The sequence below is a fragment of the Cottoperca gobio genome, chromosome 16 (genome assembly GCF_900634415.1).
Source record: "Cottoperca gobio chromosome 16, fCotGob3.1, whole genome shotgun sequence".
NCBI lineage: Eukaryota > Metazoa > Chordata > Actinopteri > Perciformes > Bovichtidae > Cottoperca > Cottoperca gobio.
The window spans coordinates 18,098,434-18,113,356 of NC_041370.1; the positions used below are offsets into that span (position 1 = coordinate 18,098,434).

A 14,923-nucleotide genomic window follows, 5' to 3' on the forward strand; every position below is an offset into this window, starting at 1 on the left:
TCTGCGTTCACCGCGAGGTAGGGCGCAGAGCCTCGCGGTGAAGGAAGCTGGTTAGTTTTGTTTCTATGGTTACCTCCCCTGCGTGCCTGTACCGCTTCATACAGCTGTTATCTCATTGGTTGCGCTTTGAAAGATCAGCAGCAATCAAGGTCCAAGTTTAAATAATTTGAACATTGAGCGCAGCGCTCGGTGACAATTTCGAGCGGTGCGCCACGCCAAGAGTAGCGCTTCCACCTACTCGGGCGGCACCGCTCTCTCCATAGGCACAGCAGCGCAGAGCGGTTTTACCGCTGATCATGTGAAAGCAGCTTAAGCGGGCCAGCTCACTAATGAGCCCACGGGGGAGCACCCACTGTCTGTGTGTTTAATAGACTGTAGCCCTGCCAGGAACTACACAGAAAGAGAAAGAGGGGGAGACTGAAAGAAAGAGAAAGAGAGAGAGATGCAGTGAGAGAGACATCCTTACATGTGGTGAGAAACAAGTAGCTCTAGCTCATGCAAGAAACTCCATCATTATGATGCAGAAAGAGACATGTAGGAGACAGAGGAAATAGTAAGTTATTCTCATTATAATTTCTCCCAGTATGAGAAACAAGTTCATCCGAGAAACACACGTATTATATTATACTCAGTGTCCTATTTAAACCTCATATTTCCAGAAAGTCAAGTCTAAAGAAAATAAAGTAACATTCTTGCGATTTCCCAATAACTCGGCTACAAGGTCACCTAAGATTTCTTTTTTCTTAGGCAAATTTGAATGTAAATGATGAGAGATCTGTAATTTTTCATGACACAAAGATGTTAGGAGATTTTCTCTGTTTCCGCCAGACATAAACATATTCAGGTAATTGTTGAGCAAACAGTTTTAGAGCAAGACCAAGAGTCTAGAGCTGTGTTCGCTGTTTTGTGAGGCTATGGGCAGTACACAGCGATTCTTTGAGCTAAATGCTAACGTTAGCATGCTAAAATTCTCCCAATAGTGCTAACATGCTGATATTTAGCATGTGTAATGTTTAATCACTATTTCAGTTTATTATGTTAGCATGCAAGCAAGCTAAACGTGCTGACGGACCTTTTTCACAGAAGACATTGGGGCATGTCACAGCATAGTACAGGTGCAATTGATCAAATTAGTGACAACTGCATTCCAGTATTGTATTGTGCATGCTGACTCACTGTCATGGTTTGCAGGTATTTGGTCGTACAAATAAAATAGACAAAGTATTGGACAATTTAAAATGTGGGTTCGCTGGTAGAGCTAGATGAAAAGTCAGGGATCACGGCATTATTAAGATATCTTTTTGGGACCTTGAATATCTGTACCAATTGAAAGTGAAGACATTTCACTCAAAACCAAGAATGTCAACTTCATGTTCATGCTAGAGGAAGAATCAGGGGATCAACAAGGTCATTAGGTTGAAATAATATGGTAAGATTGGCCTTATTCTATCAATATTTATGTTAGATATTAATATTCAAAATAAAGTCCCAACCTGTCTGAATCATTTTACAGTAGGAGTGACTTCACTGCACCGTGTCTCCTCGTGCCTTCACTTGAAAACACTTGTTGGGGAAGAGTAAATCAGATTCAGGGGGTTTGAAAAACAAAAGATATTGTATAATATAATAGATTCATAACTTGATGGCCACATTAAACTCATTAAGTTTTGCAGTGTATATTAAATGTAAAAAGTATTAGGACATCCTGGTATTGAGTTGCAGAAAATGTATGGACAATTCATATACAAGTTATCTGAAAGATTGGAAATGTTTTTCTGGCTCAACTGCTTCTCCTTCTCTATATCTTTGATACTTGGTATAGATTTCTTCAGTAAAGGACCTAACATTTGGTAGATTTAAAGCTCAATTTAATAGAATGCATGATTTAGGCTGTAATTGCTGTGGGATCAAAAAACCCTGAGGGACAAAATCATTTTGGGTCTGAGTATACTGTTTATTATAGACTTAATATATGAGCTGAGATTAAACTTCCAAAAACACCTCACACCCTTAGCAAAATGTATGCCATAAACATGAACACAGCCAAAATGATAGAAAAATTAAAAAGCCAAAAAATGTCCCTAGTGGGGCATACTCTGGCAAACCATACATTCTTCAATTTCAGGTTTCCCTGATTTGAATTTGCCAATTTCTGAAAAACATTTACTTTATCTTACTGGTGTATCCAGTTTAAACAGGATTTCCATCTTTTTCATCAGGCTGACAACAGGGTTGAATTAAGAATCTCCCTTTTTCAGTAGCTCAGGGCTGACAGATAAGATTTACGCACTTTGAACCTCTGGCTCAAGTTGGAACAGTTGGAATAACCTCTGTGTTCAGATGAAAAGAGTTAAAAGGCTAGACAGATATGGAACAATAAAATCCTGTCTTCAAGTGTCGATCAGTAGATTAGTTTTATATCCAAACATGTTTGCACCTGGCCTCGGAGTCTCAAGTAGAAAGAGATCACATCACAAAAACTACATCACATGAGTTGTGTGTGTGCACAAGTGCCCATGTTCACATGTCTGATGTGGTTTCCCTCTGTAATTAAAGTCCTTTAGAAGCCAGTGCACCTGGTTTTGAATGAGCCCCTATAGCAAAGACACAGACACCATCTATCAGCCTCACACAGAACATCTAACAGCCCGAATAGCCACACTCAAAGAGAGAGACAGACTGATTAACAGGCAGTGGGGCGTTAAGGAAGAGGAAGAGACATGTGGACAAAACAGCAGAAAAGAGCAACAAGTAGCAATGCAAAAAGTGGACTGGAAATAAGACAGACAAGCAGACAGACAAACAGACAAGCACATGGTAAATAACAGGCAAACCACCAGACCGGACAAGAAGACTAACAGATAAAGAAACACAGATACGGGTAGGTAAAGAGAGACCAAAGGCTAATATGAAAGGAAAGAAAGAAAAGCAGGCAGGTGGACAGACAGGTACACACACAGTGTTATTAGCCATCATCTTTCCCTCCTTGTAGAGGATGGTGCCACTCTCATTTAAATGCCAATAAATACAACACAGTAACTGTATATTATTATATTATACAATCGCTGGTACGCAGACTAGAGTGAATAAGCGTCTGTGTCTGTGTGGACGTGAATGCGTCATCGAGTGGTCATCTTATGTTAGAAACACAAGGGTAGGACCAATGACTGTCTTAGAGAGTCCCCCTCTGTTCTCCTCTCCTTTGTGGAAGTTAGTGATAAATCATTAATAGGCTCAACACCGTGTGTGTGTGTGTGTGTGTGTGTGTGTGTGTGTGTGTGTGTGTGTGTGTGTGTGTGTGTGTGTGTGTCTGTGTGTGAGAGAGGGGGATTTCTGCCTTCTGCCCCCTGGCTTCTATCACTGTAATACTGTTCACACATAATTTCTGCCACACACACACACACACACACACACACACACACACACACACTTTCCATCATAGGCAGCAGTAGCATCATCTTGTTCAGACTCATAAATAATTTCCTGCAGCTCAAGTCTGGCCTGGAAACCTGCCTTTCACTCCATGCCATCTACTCCCCCTCTCCAAGTACAGTTCTCTCGCTTTCTCTCTCTGACTCCCTGCCATCTCCTCTCCCTCTCCCACTGCACTGATCCTTCTCTCTCTTCCTCTCTGTCACTCCCTGCCATCCCCCACTATCCCCTCTCCACTGGTAAAACCACCATGCTTACTCTGGCTCTGTGCCCCCCTCCCCCCCCCCCCCCCAGTAGACCCCTACATCAAGTACAACGATCTCTATCCCTCTCTCCAGTGCTTTACTTGTAAATCAGGAAAACTCTCAACAGCAGCGGAGGGGGCTGGGGTGATCCAGAGGGTCAGAAAACTTATCAAATTCATACTGCCTGGAGCACATTAGACAGGGTCTTGGCGCTGTATCTCAATGCTGTCATGCAATAAACAGTGTGTGGCACTGGATTTACATTTAGCACATTGTTAGACAATCTCCTTCTCCAGACAACACTACATGAGAAAGACTCCACTTCAGCAGTAAACCAATAATAGGGATACAGCTGGTCACTTATCAAATCAGACAATATACATTCTAAAAAGGTCTTTAGTGATCAGCCAAGAGTAGTTCAAACATCAGAGTTGTTATTTATGCTCATGTGCTATTTGAGAGAAAATTAATTTAAAGGGATTTTTCTCCATTGTAATACAACAAAGTGAAACCAAAATGACATCCTCTACACTGTGTAGCAGTTAACACATATTTAGTTTTCAACCCAAGTTCAAGTCAAACCAATGGAGAAAATCAATGTTTCTGAATCTCAGATGGCCTCATCCAACATACGACATAGCTCAAATATTGTATTTAAAGCTGCACAAATCAATATTTTTATGTTAACAATATATCAAATGAATATACTTAATGTCAAAGTTGTTGCATGTTGTGACACCCAATTCTGCAGCTCCTCAGCTCAACTCTATAAAACTGTGTTGGTTATTCAGCCTGCAAGTCCTCTCAGCAAACTCTTTTCCAGTCGCAGCTGCAGTACCTGTCCAGCACCTAACGGCAGACAAAGTTAAGACTAGCTGGTGAACACGGTAGAGCATTTAGCAGCTTTAGAGCCGGATATCATGTTTCTCTCAGGAATTGGTGGGGACCAAAACAGGGCTAAAAATGCATTCTTGTGATCCAAAAGACCACATGCAAAGTGTGAATCTTTTTAAATAAGAATGTTTTTAATTAATATAACAACTCTTAATCTGGAAACAGGTGACTTCAGTCCACTCCAAACTGTTTATGAGCAAGGGGAATAAAAGGAGTGTGAGACATTAATGAGCCTTTTAAATAAAACATTTGAAAAATGCTATTTAGCATATCTAGCGATGCAAAGTTCTGTAAAGTACTGATAATAACTGCTATAATACTTTATCTCTGCAGTCTTTCATGTGTTCCCACTGGCTCTGTCACCTCTTCACCTCGGCCTGATACAATCCCTTTTCAATAAAGTGCAAAATAAAAGTTTCTTTTAATTATTTCATCCAACACAGGATGTTCAGTTTGTGATTTAAAAATGTTATATTAAAAAGTAATTGTACGCATTTTTGTAACCATGTTGTGAACTAGAAATGACTCAAATATTAATAACTCGAACAAATGAAAATAAGAACTGCGTTGCCCGTATTGACAGACAGACTGCTTTGTTGTATACCTGCATTTAGCATTATCCATGCTAGCCTAGGCTAATACATTTTCAATGATTCTCTGCCCTGTAGCCATTTTTGAAACATATTTAAAATAATAATTTGTGGTCCAAAAGTATCTTAGAGAGAAAACTTGAGAAGGATGTGTGAGCAAACTAAGGACTTTATGTGCTAGTATTTTATTTATTATAAGATATAAATGATGCAATGGTTAGTAATAGTAGCCCTAGATGTTCACTCTGGCAGACAACACAGGTTACTGTACATTCATTAACTGAAAGTTAGTTAGAATATTAACTACAGTATTATGATAACTTTCCTGGTTACTGGTTGTTAAATAAACGCTTTGTTTTGTCTTGCACATTTCTCACAAAGACACAGAACAAATGTTCTACTGTCAATAAGTGTGGATTTTTCTGTGACATTTTATTAGATTAAGTGCAATTAATTTCCTGGTTGGACTTAATGTCAAAGTTTTAATCCATTCGACCGGCAGCTGTGGCTCAGGAGGCAGGTCGGCCAGTGGTCGGAGGGTCAGTGATTCGATCCCCAGCCCCTGCAGTCAACATGTCGAAGTGTCAATGTATGTGTTAATGTTTATCACTACTGACGAGCTGATGTGATGATGTGCACCTGGTACCTCTGGCTCTGTATGAATGGGTGAATGCTGACATGTGCTGTAAAGCGCTTTGAGTGATCGCAAAGATTGGAAGAGCGCTATATTTACCATCTACCATTTAACCAGAAGGTCGATGGCAGGATAAAGAGCCTAAACTTTGTTCTGGATAACTGGAATCACAAAAGGTATGTGTCAATTCAGCTATAAATGCGTTCATGTAAATGAGTGACCAAATCAGTGAGTCTATCAGCTAACGAATCAGCCAACATACAAACATTATTATATACAAATAAATGTGCCAAATATACAATGAGAAGATTTGTAGTGAATAAGTTTAAGATTAATGTGAAGACATTTTTATTATCTTCTTTTATTGAGGTATAACATAAAACATGAATAATGAGGATTAACGATCATCCCGTGATGAGGATATAAAATGGTATCGTATTTGTTATATTTTAAGTTAAAATGGACAGAGGTGCTAAATCGGGGTAAGAACGTGCCTCCTCGTTTCACACGTTTGGATGTATAATCTAACAAGTTGTCACAACACAAGAGATTTCTTTGCAAACGCTATTTTAGGTACACTGATTTCATGTTGAATTATACAGGTAGTGTTAATTTATTTATGGAGATTATTTTTCCTATCATATGAGTGGTAATGGTAACATAATTGTCTAAATGATCTTGTAGGGCCAGTATTACGCCTGTGGCTTGAAATAATGGAGTATATTGCTCAAGGCGTGCAACTTGGCGCTGGACTGAGCGCCTGGCTGCATTTTATCATCATGTTGAGGGGAATTATGGAAGAACAGGAGCCCAACAAGGATGATGATGATGATGATGATGATGATGATGATGATGATGATGATGATGAAGATGAAGATGAAGATGACAATGAATTTCAACCAGTTGGAGGAGCTGTTGCTGCGCCTCAAGTTGACATAGACAACCAGCCTGCGGAAGCAGAAGATTACTTGCCTGGAGGATGCAGGAGGAGGGCAAGAGAAGAAGATATAGAAGGTAACAAGGTGAGCAGCAAGCGATTCAAGTGCTTGTCTGACAGCGTCTCTGACAGTGACAGCGATGCTGAGGAAGAAGACTCAGCGTCAGTGCCTGGTGGATCCAAGAAGAGGTCAAGAGAGGAAGACGACGAAGATGATGAGAGAGCCAGCAAAAAATCCAGAGACTGAAAAGTTTGCTGACAGACATTTTCCAGCTACTTACAGTGTCTGCAACATCCCATCTCCATAGAGACGTCAGTTTAAAATGGTTGTCCCTTATTCTGATTATTCTGATGTTGTCTTTCAAAGCCTTCCAATATTAATCAGTGGAAACTACTTTGTCATCATTTTTTACTTTGTATCACAGCTGCACTATCCTAAAATGTTTTGAGTTTCTAGAGATTTACATTGTTTACTTTCGACAAAGGAAAAAATAAAACACCTGGCTTAAACTTAACAGGGTTCACGTGCAGTAAAACAGAGGAAGATATACCTGCTAATAATTCATTGAGTAAAAATGTTATTAGCATATACAGTACGCTGATACATAAAGATTTGTGATAAGAAAAAAAAGATGTCATTTCGGTCAGGCCTTAAGACAATGCAAGACCATAGGTTTGGAGAGAGGGAGACTCAATATACAGTACATCTGTGTTGCTTTATAGGCACTGAAATCTGACACAAATCCCATTATCAAGTTTACATTTTTTACTATTTTACCTTCATGGCTAATTTTCAGAAAGCCAAAGGAAGAAGAATGCATTAGTTGGCCATGGAAGCCTTATCACAGCTGTTAGTGTCTGATGAGTGAGTGCCCACTCAGAGCACAGAGAAATTAATTTGCAAAACCTTTTGAAATGGGTGGTGCTGGAAGCTTGGTGGTATATTGACTATTTGCAGGCAAAGTGCTTGATGGAGGTCTTCACAATGTATCGTGTTTTCATCATCATCTCATTGTCAACTTGTGTGCTTAACACATTGCGAAAAACTGTGATATTACACTTTTTTTTACTTAGTTGAAAGAGTATAAGTAGAAAAGTGCACTTAAAATGTAACTATCATTGGTGCCTTTTGTCTGATAAACATCCTTCAATTTTCTTTTTTTTTAACAAGCAATTGTTGTATTTTAGCAGTTTACTGAAAGCAGCAGAAAGTCAGAACTTAGTACACTTTAATATCTGTTTATTTATCGCAAGTACCCCTGAGACTCACTTAGACATGGAGTTTTCCTGTATTTCCAAAAATTATCCACGAATATATGGCAATTCTGCATTAGGAATGATATAGTCATACGGCAACCGTGTGAATATACGACTGTCTGTGGAGGTATAGTACGCTATGGTATAGTGTGGCCTACTTGTTAATTCCAGAAAATGTAATGCCCATGAGACAAAGTTAGACTATTTAGACTACTGTAATATAATAGCAAATATACAATGGAAAAACAGCCAGTCAGGGAGAGGAAGAGATGGAAAGAAAGGGAGGCAGGTTGGGTCTGGGGACGAGTGTCTGGTCTCTAAGGCTGTGTGTGTGTGAATGTGTGAGTGTGAGTGTGAGTGTGAGTGTGGTGTGTGTGTGTGTGTGTGTGTATTTTTCCACAGCTCAATAATGATAAATAAGTCAACTCCTTTCTCCTCCCCTCAACCCTTCTTCCTGCTCCTGTCACACAAACACCCCTCCTCTGTTCACCCCCCTCCCCCCTCCCACTCCCCACTACACTCCCAGTGGTAATGAAGCAACAGTAGGTACTAGCTGACAACTGTGTAGACCAGAGTTTCATCTGTATTCATTCTGCTATAGTGGGACACCACAGTAAGACCCCTTCTACCTCTGACAGACAGAACAACATCCATCCATCTCGTTTCTCTCCCTCTACCTGTTCACTGTATCTATCAGTCTAACCCCCCACCAACATTCTCAGCAGCAATGGACCACCATGTATGAACACTACAAAAAGGTGTGACATGGAAGCATTTGGCTGTACACAATTTGATACAAAAACAAGAAAAGCAAAACAAGCAAGTAGCCAATGTTAAAATAGTTCTTCCAGTTACAACAAATTAATGGAATCACATATTGCTGAAGCACAACATTAGAGCAGGTCAGTCTCTAATTGTCAATAGCATTATGTCAATATTGGTACATTACCTGTATGTTTCTTAACATATTTTAGGACACAGCTTTATCAGTGGAGACACGTGTCATTTTGTTATACTATTATGGCAACTAAAGTCATAATTTATCTTTTTTTTTTTTATGAGAGGAGAAGCATAATTAAATAGAAAAGGAGAGGTGGTAGAGAGGAGAAAAAATAAAGAAAGCCAGCAGAAAGGAAAGAGCTATCCATATTATATTTCTGCTTGTGTTTCTGCTCCATCTACTGTATGTGTGTGTCTGGAGGGTCCTAATTGCTGCTGAGGTCAGGCTGCTGAGCAGTAAAGGGTTGTGTTTGATGCAGGTAAGAGTGTGTGTGCGTGCATGTGTGTGTGACTGCTCTGCATGCCCTTGACTTGCAGCTGGCAAACAACGCTTTAGGCCCCCACAGCTGCCTCATCATTACTGTTCACAGGGATCCCCTGCCACACACTCGCACACACACACTGGCAGGCACACACAGTGAGAGAGACTTAGTCACAGCTACACAGGCACAGACACAAAAACAGACACATGCAGACATACACAGAGACACTCACCCCTTCCCGCAGGCTCCTCATTAAGCCAGTGTAGGCGGCAGCGGGAACGAACCACAGTCCCTCTGGGGAGCCTCTCTTCTCCTCCTGATAGAGAGACATAGAAAAAACAGGGAGAAAGGGTGAGAGGAGAGAGGAGGCGGGGGTACAGAGTGGGGGGGCAGGGGCAGTGGAGGAGTAGAGTGGGAGTGAGAGAAAGGCAGAGATATAATGTGGAGGAGATGCAAGTAGAGAAGTGTGAGGAAAAGGGCAAGAAAGGGCCAAGTATGAGAAGGGATAAGAGAGAAGGGAGCAAGAGGAGCCATGACATCTTGATTACAATGTCTGTGCATGAACATGCTTTCATAACTATTTGAATTCAACTCCAAAATATTGATTTTATAAAGAAACATAGTATGTGCGAGCATTATACATAGTTTTCTTTAAGTTTGTGTACTCAATTATCTCACAGGTAAAAAGGAGAACAATTTAAACTTTCACCATACGAAAGTTTTAATTCAAAGTTTAGAGGACGGTAAACAACTAGTATTTTCATTATCAATTCATCTGTCAACTACTATTATCTATTAATATGTTGGTCTATGTCAGGCAATTGTGAGAAATGTCCATCAATATTCCCCAGAGGGTGATTGCTTGGTTTGGTCCAAAATCAAAATATGTTTAATTTACAATTATATAAAACTGAGAAGAGCAGCAAATCTTCATATTTGATCAGGCGGAACCAGAAAAGTTTGGCAGTTTAATGTTTGTTTATCGACTCTTATTCAGTAGATCATGATGAAAAATGTACTTATTTCCTGACAAAATACGCTATATATACACCGTCATACTGGCACTGTCTTACATTCCACAAAACTCCGATTATTTCAACCAATATCTTTATCTTTTCATAAAACAATGCCCCATTACATTGCTACCGTGCTCGGCTCTGGGCTATGTCTAACCTTGAGGATAAAGACAGCACTGGAGGCTATACTGCAGCTAATCGTTGGCATTGACTGTTGCTGCAGAAGAAGAGAGGAGCAAAGCGGCTGATTTTACCTGGGGACACTTAAAGGGCCATTCCTCATTACTCAAATAAAACTGTTTCTCCTGCCATTAAACAGACAAAAGTGATCCCACCTGTCAGGATAAATTCACATCCCATGTTAGGGATTTTTAGTAGAACTGGTTGTAATAAAGATAATAGCTGCAGTTGATGCTTTTCAAAGAACTTAAATATTATGCCGTATTATTGTGTTCAGTGAAAGGTTTAAACATAATGTGCTGTAAATGAGGCCTCAAAGAAATTGATCTGTATAATCCGTAATGGGGTTTTCTGTGGTCATGTACTTTTTCAGTGAACCTTTGCTTGTTGTTTGTGGTCATTTACGATTTTAGGAGAAGTTTTCACCATAGCCAACAGTACCCACCATATGGGAATACTCTGATCACTTTTTGTTTCAACTGTAAAAACTGTCAAACCTTAAAAGTCCTAAGTCCAATAAAAGTTCAAGTTTCTGTGGTTATTCCTAAATTCCATCTTACCTTGAGAATAGAGGCAGCAATGCACCTGATCATTGAGCAGTCCACCACGGGACTCTTAAATGACTCAACTCTACAAATTAAATAATTACTGGCTTTTTAGAGCCATCAATTCCTTGACTGGAGCAGCTGAAGAAACATCAAATTCTCAAGTGAAAACAAAAAAAAACGATAAGATAAGCGACAGAAACCCACGCAGCTTTAACATCATTGTCATTGAATGAAAAATATTAACAGCTGGAGATTTTTAAAGTCCAATCCTCAATCCAAAGCAGACAAGCAGGTAGCCTTACAACATAGAAGTTAGTATTAACTTCTAATTACTAATATCACTTACCATTAGAAGCCTGCACTTAGCGCTCTCTAATCTTGACAATAGAGCCAGAGCCAAAGATAAAAATGGTCACTGCTTCTCTGGGTTCATTTTTAAAGTGCCAATCATAAATTTGAAAACAGAAAACCTAGAAGGCTCTACAGCAAATCACAAGCAAGTGTTTAGAGAGACTATGTAACTGTATGTGTGTGTAAATACTGTTCATAGCCGTACACAACAGTCTATGGTTCTTAGCGCTCTACCAGTGACATATTTTGGCAGCATATCAACAATATAGTAAGGGATGAGTCTATGAAAATATTTCTTAACACGTAAAAGCATCTTTTACTTTCTATTCTACAAATAACAACCAGCACAGGGACTGCAATTTGTGTTTTTCTGAACTTGTTGGTGTTCTTCAAGCAAAGTAATGCTGTTCTGACTTAGGGTTAGTTTACTCCTGATGTACAAATATAATGGTTTATAACATGTTACCAATACTTTAAGGTAGATCCTCCATTACTCCTCAATTAAATCCTCAATTACTCTATAACACATAATGCCTCATTCATTAAAGTGGGGAATGACTCAAATCAAGTGTCCTTTGTCACCCTAAAACTTCAGTTATATTAAAAACAACACTGTCCCCATTATGCTGGAACCTCTTGCAGAAGAAAAAAGCTTAGCTTTTGTATTTTCTTTTCTTACTGTAACCAAGTGAAAAAGATTAACAATTTTAAAGTGCTTTTCAACTACTGGCCTGAGCTCTGAGGGAGGTACAGGAATCGGTTAATTATAGCGTTATTAAGAACACACTTGCATCCATGAAAAACACGAGCTCTTGCAGGAGCAGAAAAGTCCATTTATTAAGAGCTTCTACAGACACTGATGAGATTCCCCATGGCTTCAGGAGAGTAATAAGTGTAATCAAGCGGGGTGATCGATTTTTGAAGGTTATCCATCAGTCTTGTAAATAGAAATCTTACACTTAATCGACTTGCCTCGCTAGATTGAGGTTAACCAGAAATAAATTGGGATCACCTTTTCTAATGAAGTCCAACGAGGCCTCCTTCACTCTTTGTCTTGTAATTTTCAGGGCTGAGGGTCAATTCGCTTATAATTCTATTTAGTCAACATGCAAATTTAAACTCTATTACCTAATGACAGAGCACTCAGTTTCAGATTGGTCTTTCTTACTGAAGTAATGTGTGAAAGTGTGTTTTGATCTTTCTGGCATCTCGTATCAGCATTGTGCTCGATTTACTTTGACTCATTAACTCAAGAGAAAGCAGTCGTTCTACACCAACTGCTTTGTGAAAGTTGTGAAAAGAGAAACATTCCTCTGAAAGAAGATTTTTACTTTCCACATTTTAAAAGCCATGTCTTGGGGGGCATCCTGGCGGTCTGGAAGTGTAAGGTCCACACAACATAAACACAATGCTATTGCTTAGTTTGTTTTAAGTGTAGTTTCCACATTATTTAGAGAACAAACTAGAGGTGAGCAACTTTACAGTTTTCTATCCTTCTATTGTTTTTGATTTCTTAGCAGGCTGCAAGTGAATAACTGTATTTATTGTATTTATTATAACATGTAAAAAGAAGGAAGAAAAAGGAAACAATTAATTGAATGTCTTCTTCCAATTATTTCATGGTCTAGTATGTATGTAGGACACAGCAATATTCACAGTACCTGTCTAAGATTTAATTAATGACGCTGCCATAAATCTAAATGGCAAAATGCTGAATTCAATATCCTAACTGGAGTAATAACAAAAAGTCAAACAGCAAGGAATACTTTCTCAAAAATTGAACACAATGAGTGAGTCAGTGAATGATGGCTAAAGGAACTACAGAAATATCAATAGCTGAACCCTCTTTGACTTTTTGTCCATACTTTAAATCACTGTATATTTTATATCTTATTGAATTGTTGTCTTGCAGCCATATTAAATAAACTATGGAGAGGTGATGCATTTTGTATGAATTGAAAATGAATGCACATTCATATGTTCACAGTACTTTCTTTTTGTCTTCACATTCTCTGAATTTCCGTGAATTGTTTGTTTAACCCAACCACAAATTAGGTGGATTTTCACATAAGCCCCACTTAAGACCAAATCTATAATATATCACATGTCACAGCCTGTCTAATTAAAGAAAAATAACCTTGAAAAGGAAGGAAAAGAATATTCTTGTCAGCTATGGAACTACTGCAATCCCTGCCTTTTGAGTGCATGCAAGCAAGTGCACCCATTTCTCACTTATATAATGTGTTTGGATCCATTCAAATGTTTCCTTTTGATCAAACAACTGCATTATCTCTGTCTCGTTGTATCTGTGTCTTCATATTGCCTTCTGTGATGCAGTGTACCTGAGAGGCGATGAGGTAGAGGATCTCCCCAAGTGGTGGCAGCAGGAACTGCTTTATTTTACTATTCCTCAGGTTATCTCTCAACAGGTCTGTCAGTGTGGACACAGCCTAGACAAAGGGAAGAGATATAGTTTCATCAGCACTTTTGTTTTATTGTTGCAAAATAAATTAAATATATATAAAACTGAAATTTATGCAAATACATTTTACCACAGTTAAATCAACAGCTCTCTAAAGATATTATATTTAATATGTACAGTAGTTGCAAAAGTATGATTAAAATATGCCTTTAACACTCTTCAGACATCTGTGCATACTTTCACATTTGTACTGAATGCTGACAAGACAATATGTGTTTAATTCCCAAGAATGCATAATTACAGTTTGCATCTCCCTGCGATACATACACACAACAATCAAGTGAATATCTGGGAATTTGGCTATAAAGCAGTCTCACTTTTAACTCGTCTGTGCTTGATTATGGAGATATCCTTTACTATCATGCAGCTTGCTTTACCTTAAAACAACTTGATACAGTTTATCACTGTACTTTGAGTTTAACTTCAGGAGTTGAATAACATACTCATCACTGTGTACTTTATGAAAAACTAGGCTGATCCTCATTCGCAACAAGAAGATAACTTTATTCTACCATTTCTATTTATAAAAGGTCTCATAAATAACAAAGTAAAACATGACCTGACCATGCAACATGTACTACTGTAGGCCACTTCGTCATTATTCAATGGTAGAAGACGTTCTGTGTACAGAAATTATACTATTTTAACTGAAACTTATTTTTGTATATGAGAAAATATGAGAAACACTAAAGAGGGGTATGGGTAAAAGCAGAAAAGGTAAAGAATGAGGAGGACAGGGTAGAGTGAGAAAAGGATTAAACAACAGGGAAAAGGAAGAGGAAGAAGAAATGCATAAAACAGAGACAAGAAGATGAATTAAGAAAAAAGATATCTAGAGAAAAGAGAAAGAAAGGTTGGTAAAGAGAGAGAAATACAAAGTAGGAAAGAGAAATATATGAGCTGGGCAGTAGCAACAACAATCTCGCAGAAAATCTCTAAAATGCACGCACACACACACACACACACACACACACACACACACACACACACACACCCACACACACACACACACGTAAAGGGACACTCACGAATGCATGTATACACAAACACACGTGTATTCAGAGCATTAAGTATATGCACACACATAACAAGGTA

At 38.8% G+C, this 14,923-nt stretch overlaps 1 protein-coding gene across 3 annotated transcripts in view; it reads right to left on the bottom strand.

Moving 5' to 3' along the window:
* The window catches only part of ulk4 (unc-51 like kinase 4), a 73,760-nt gene that overhangs the window by 46,293 nt on the left and 12,544 nt on the right, over positions 1-14,923 (bottom strand). For all 3 annotated transcript variants that reach the window (XM_029452565.1, XM_029452566.1, XM_029452564.1), the window contains exons 18-19: positions 13,689-13,796; positions 9,484-9,567 (exon numbers count right to left, since the gene is read on the bottom strand). In XM_029452565.1, the coding sequence (XP_029308425.1) occupies positions 9,484-9,567; positions 13,689-13,796 (192 nt within the window). The remainder of the gene's footprint in view (positions 1-9,483; positions 9,568-13,688; positions 13,797-14,923) is intronic.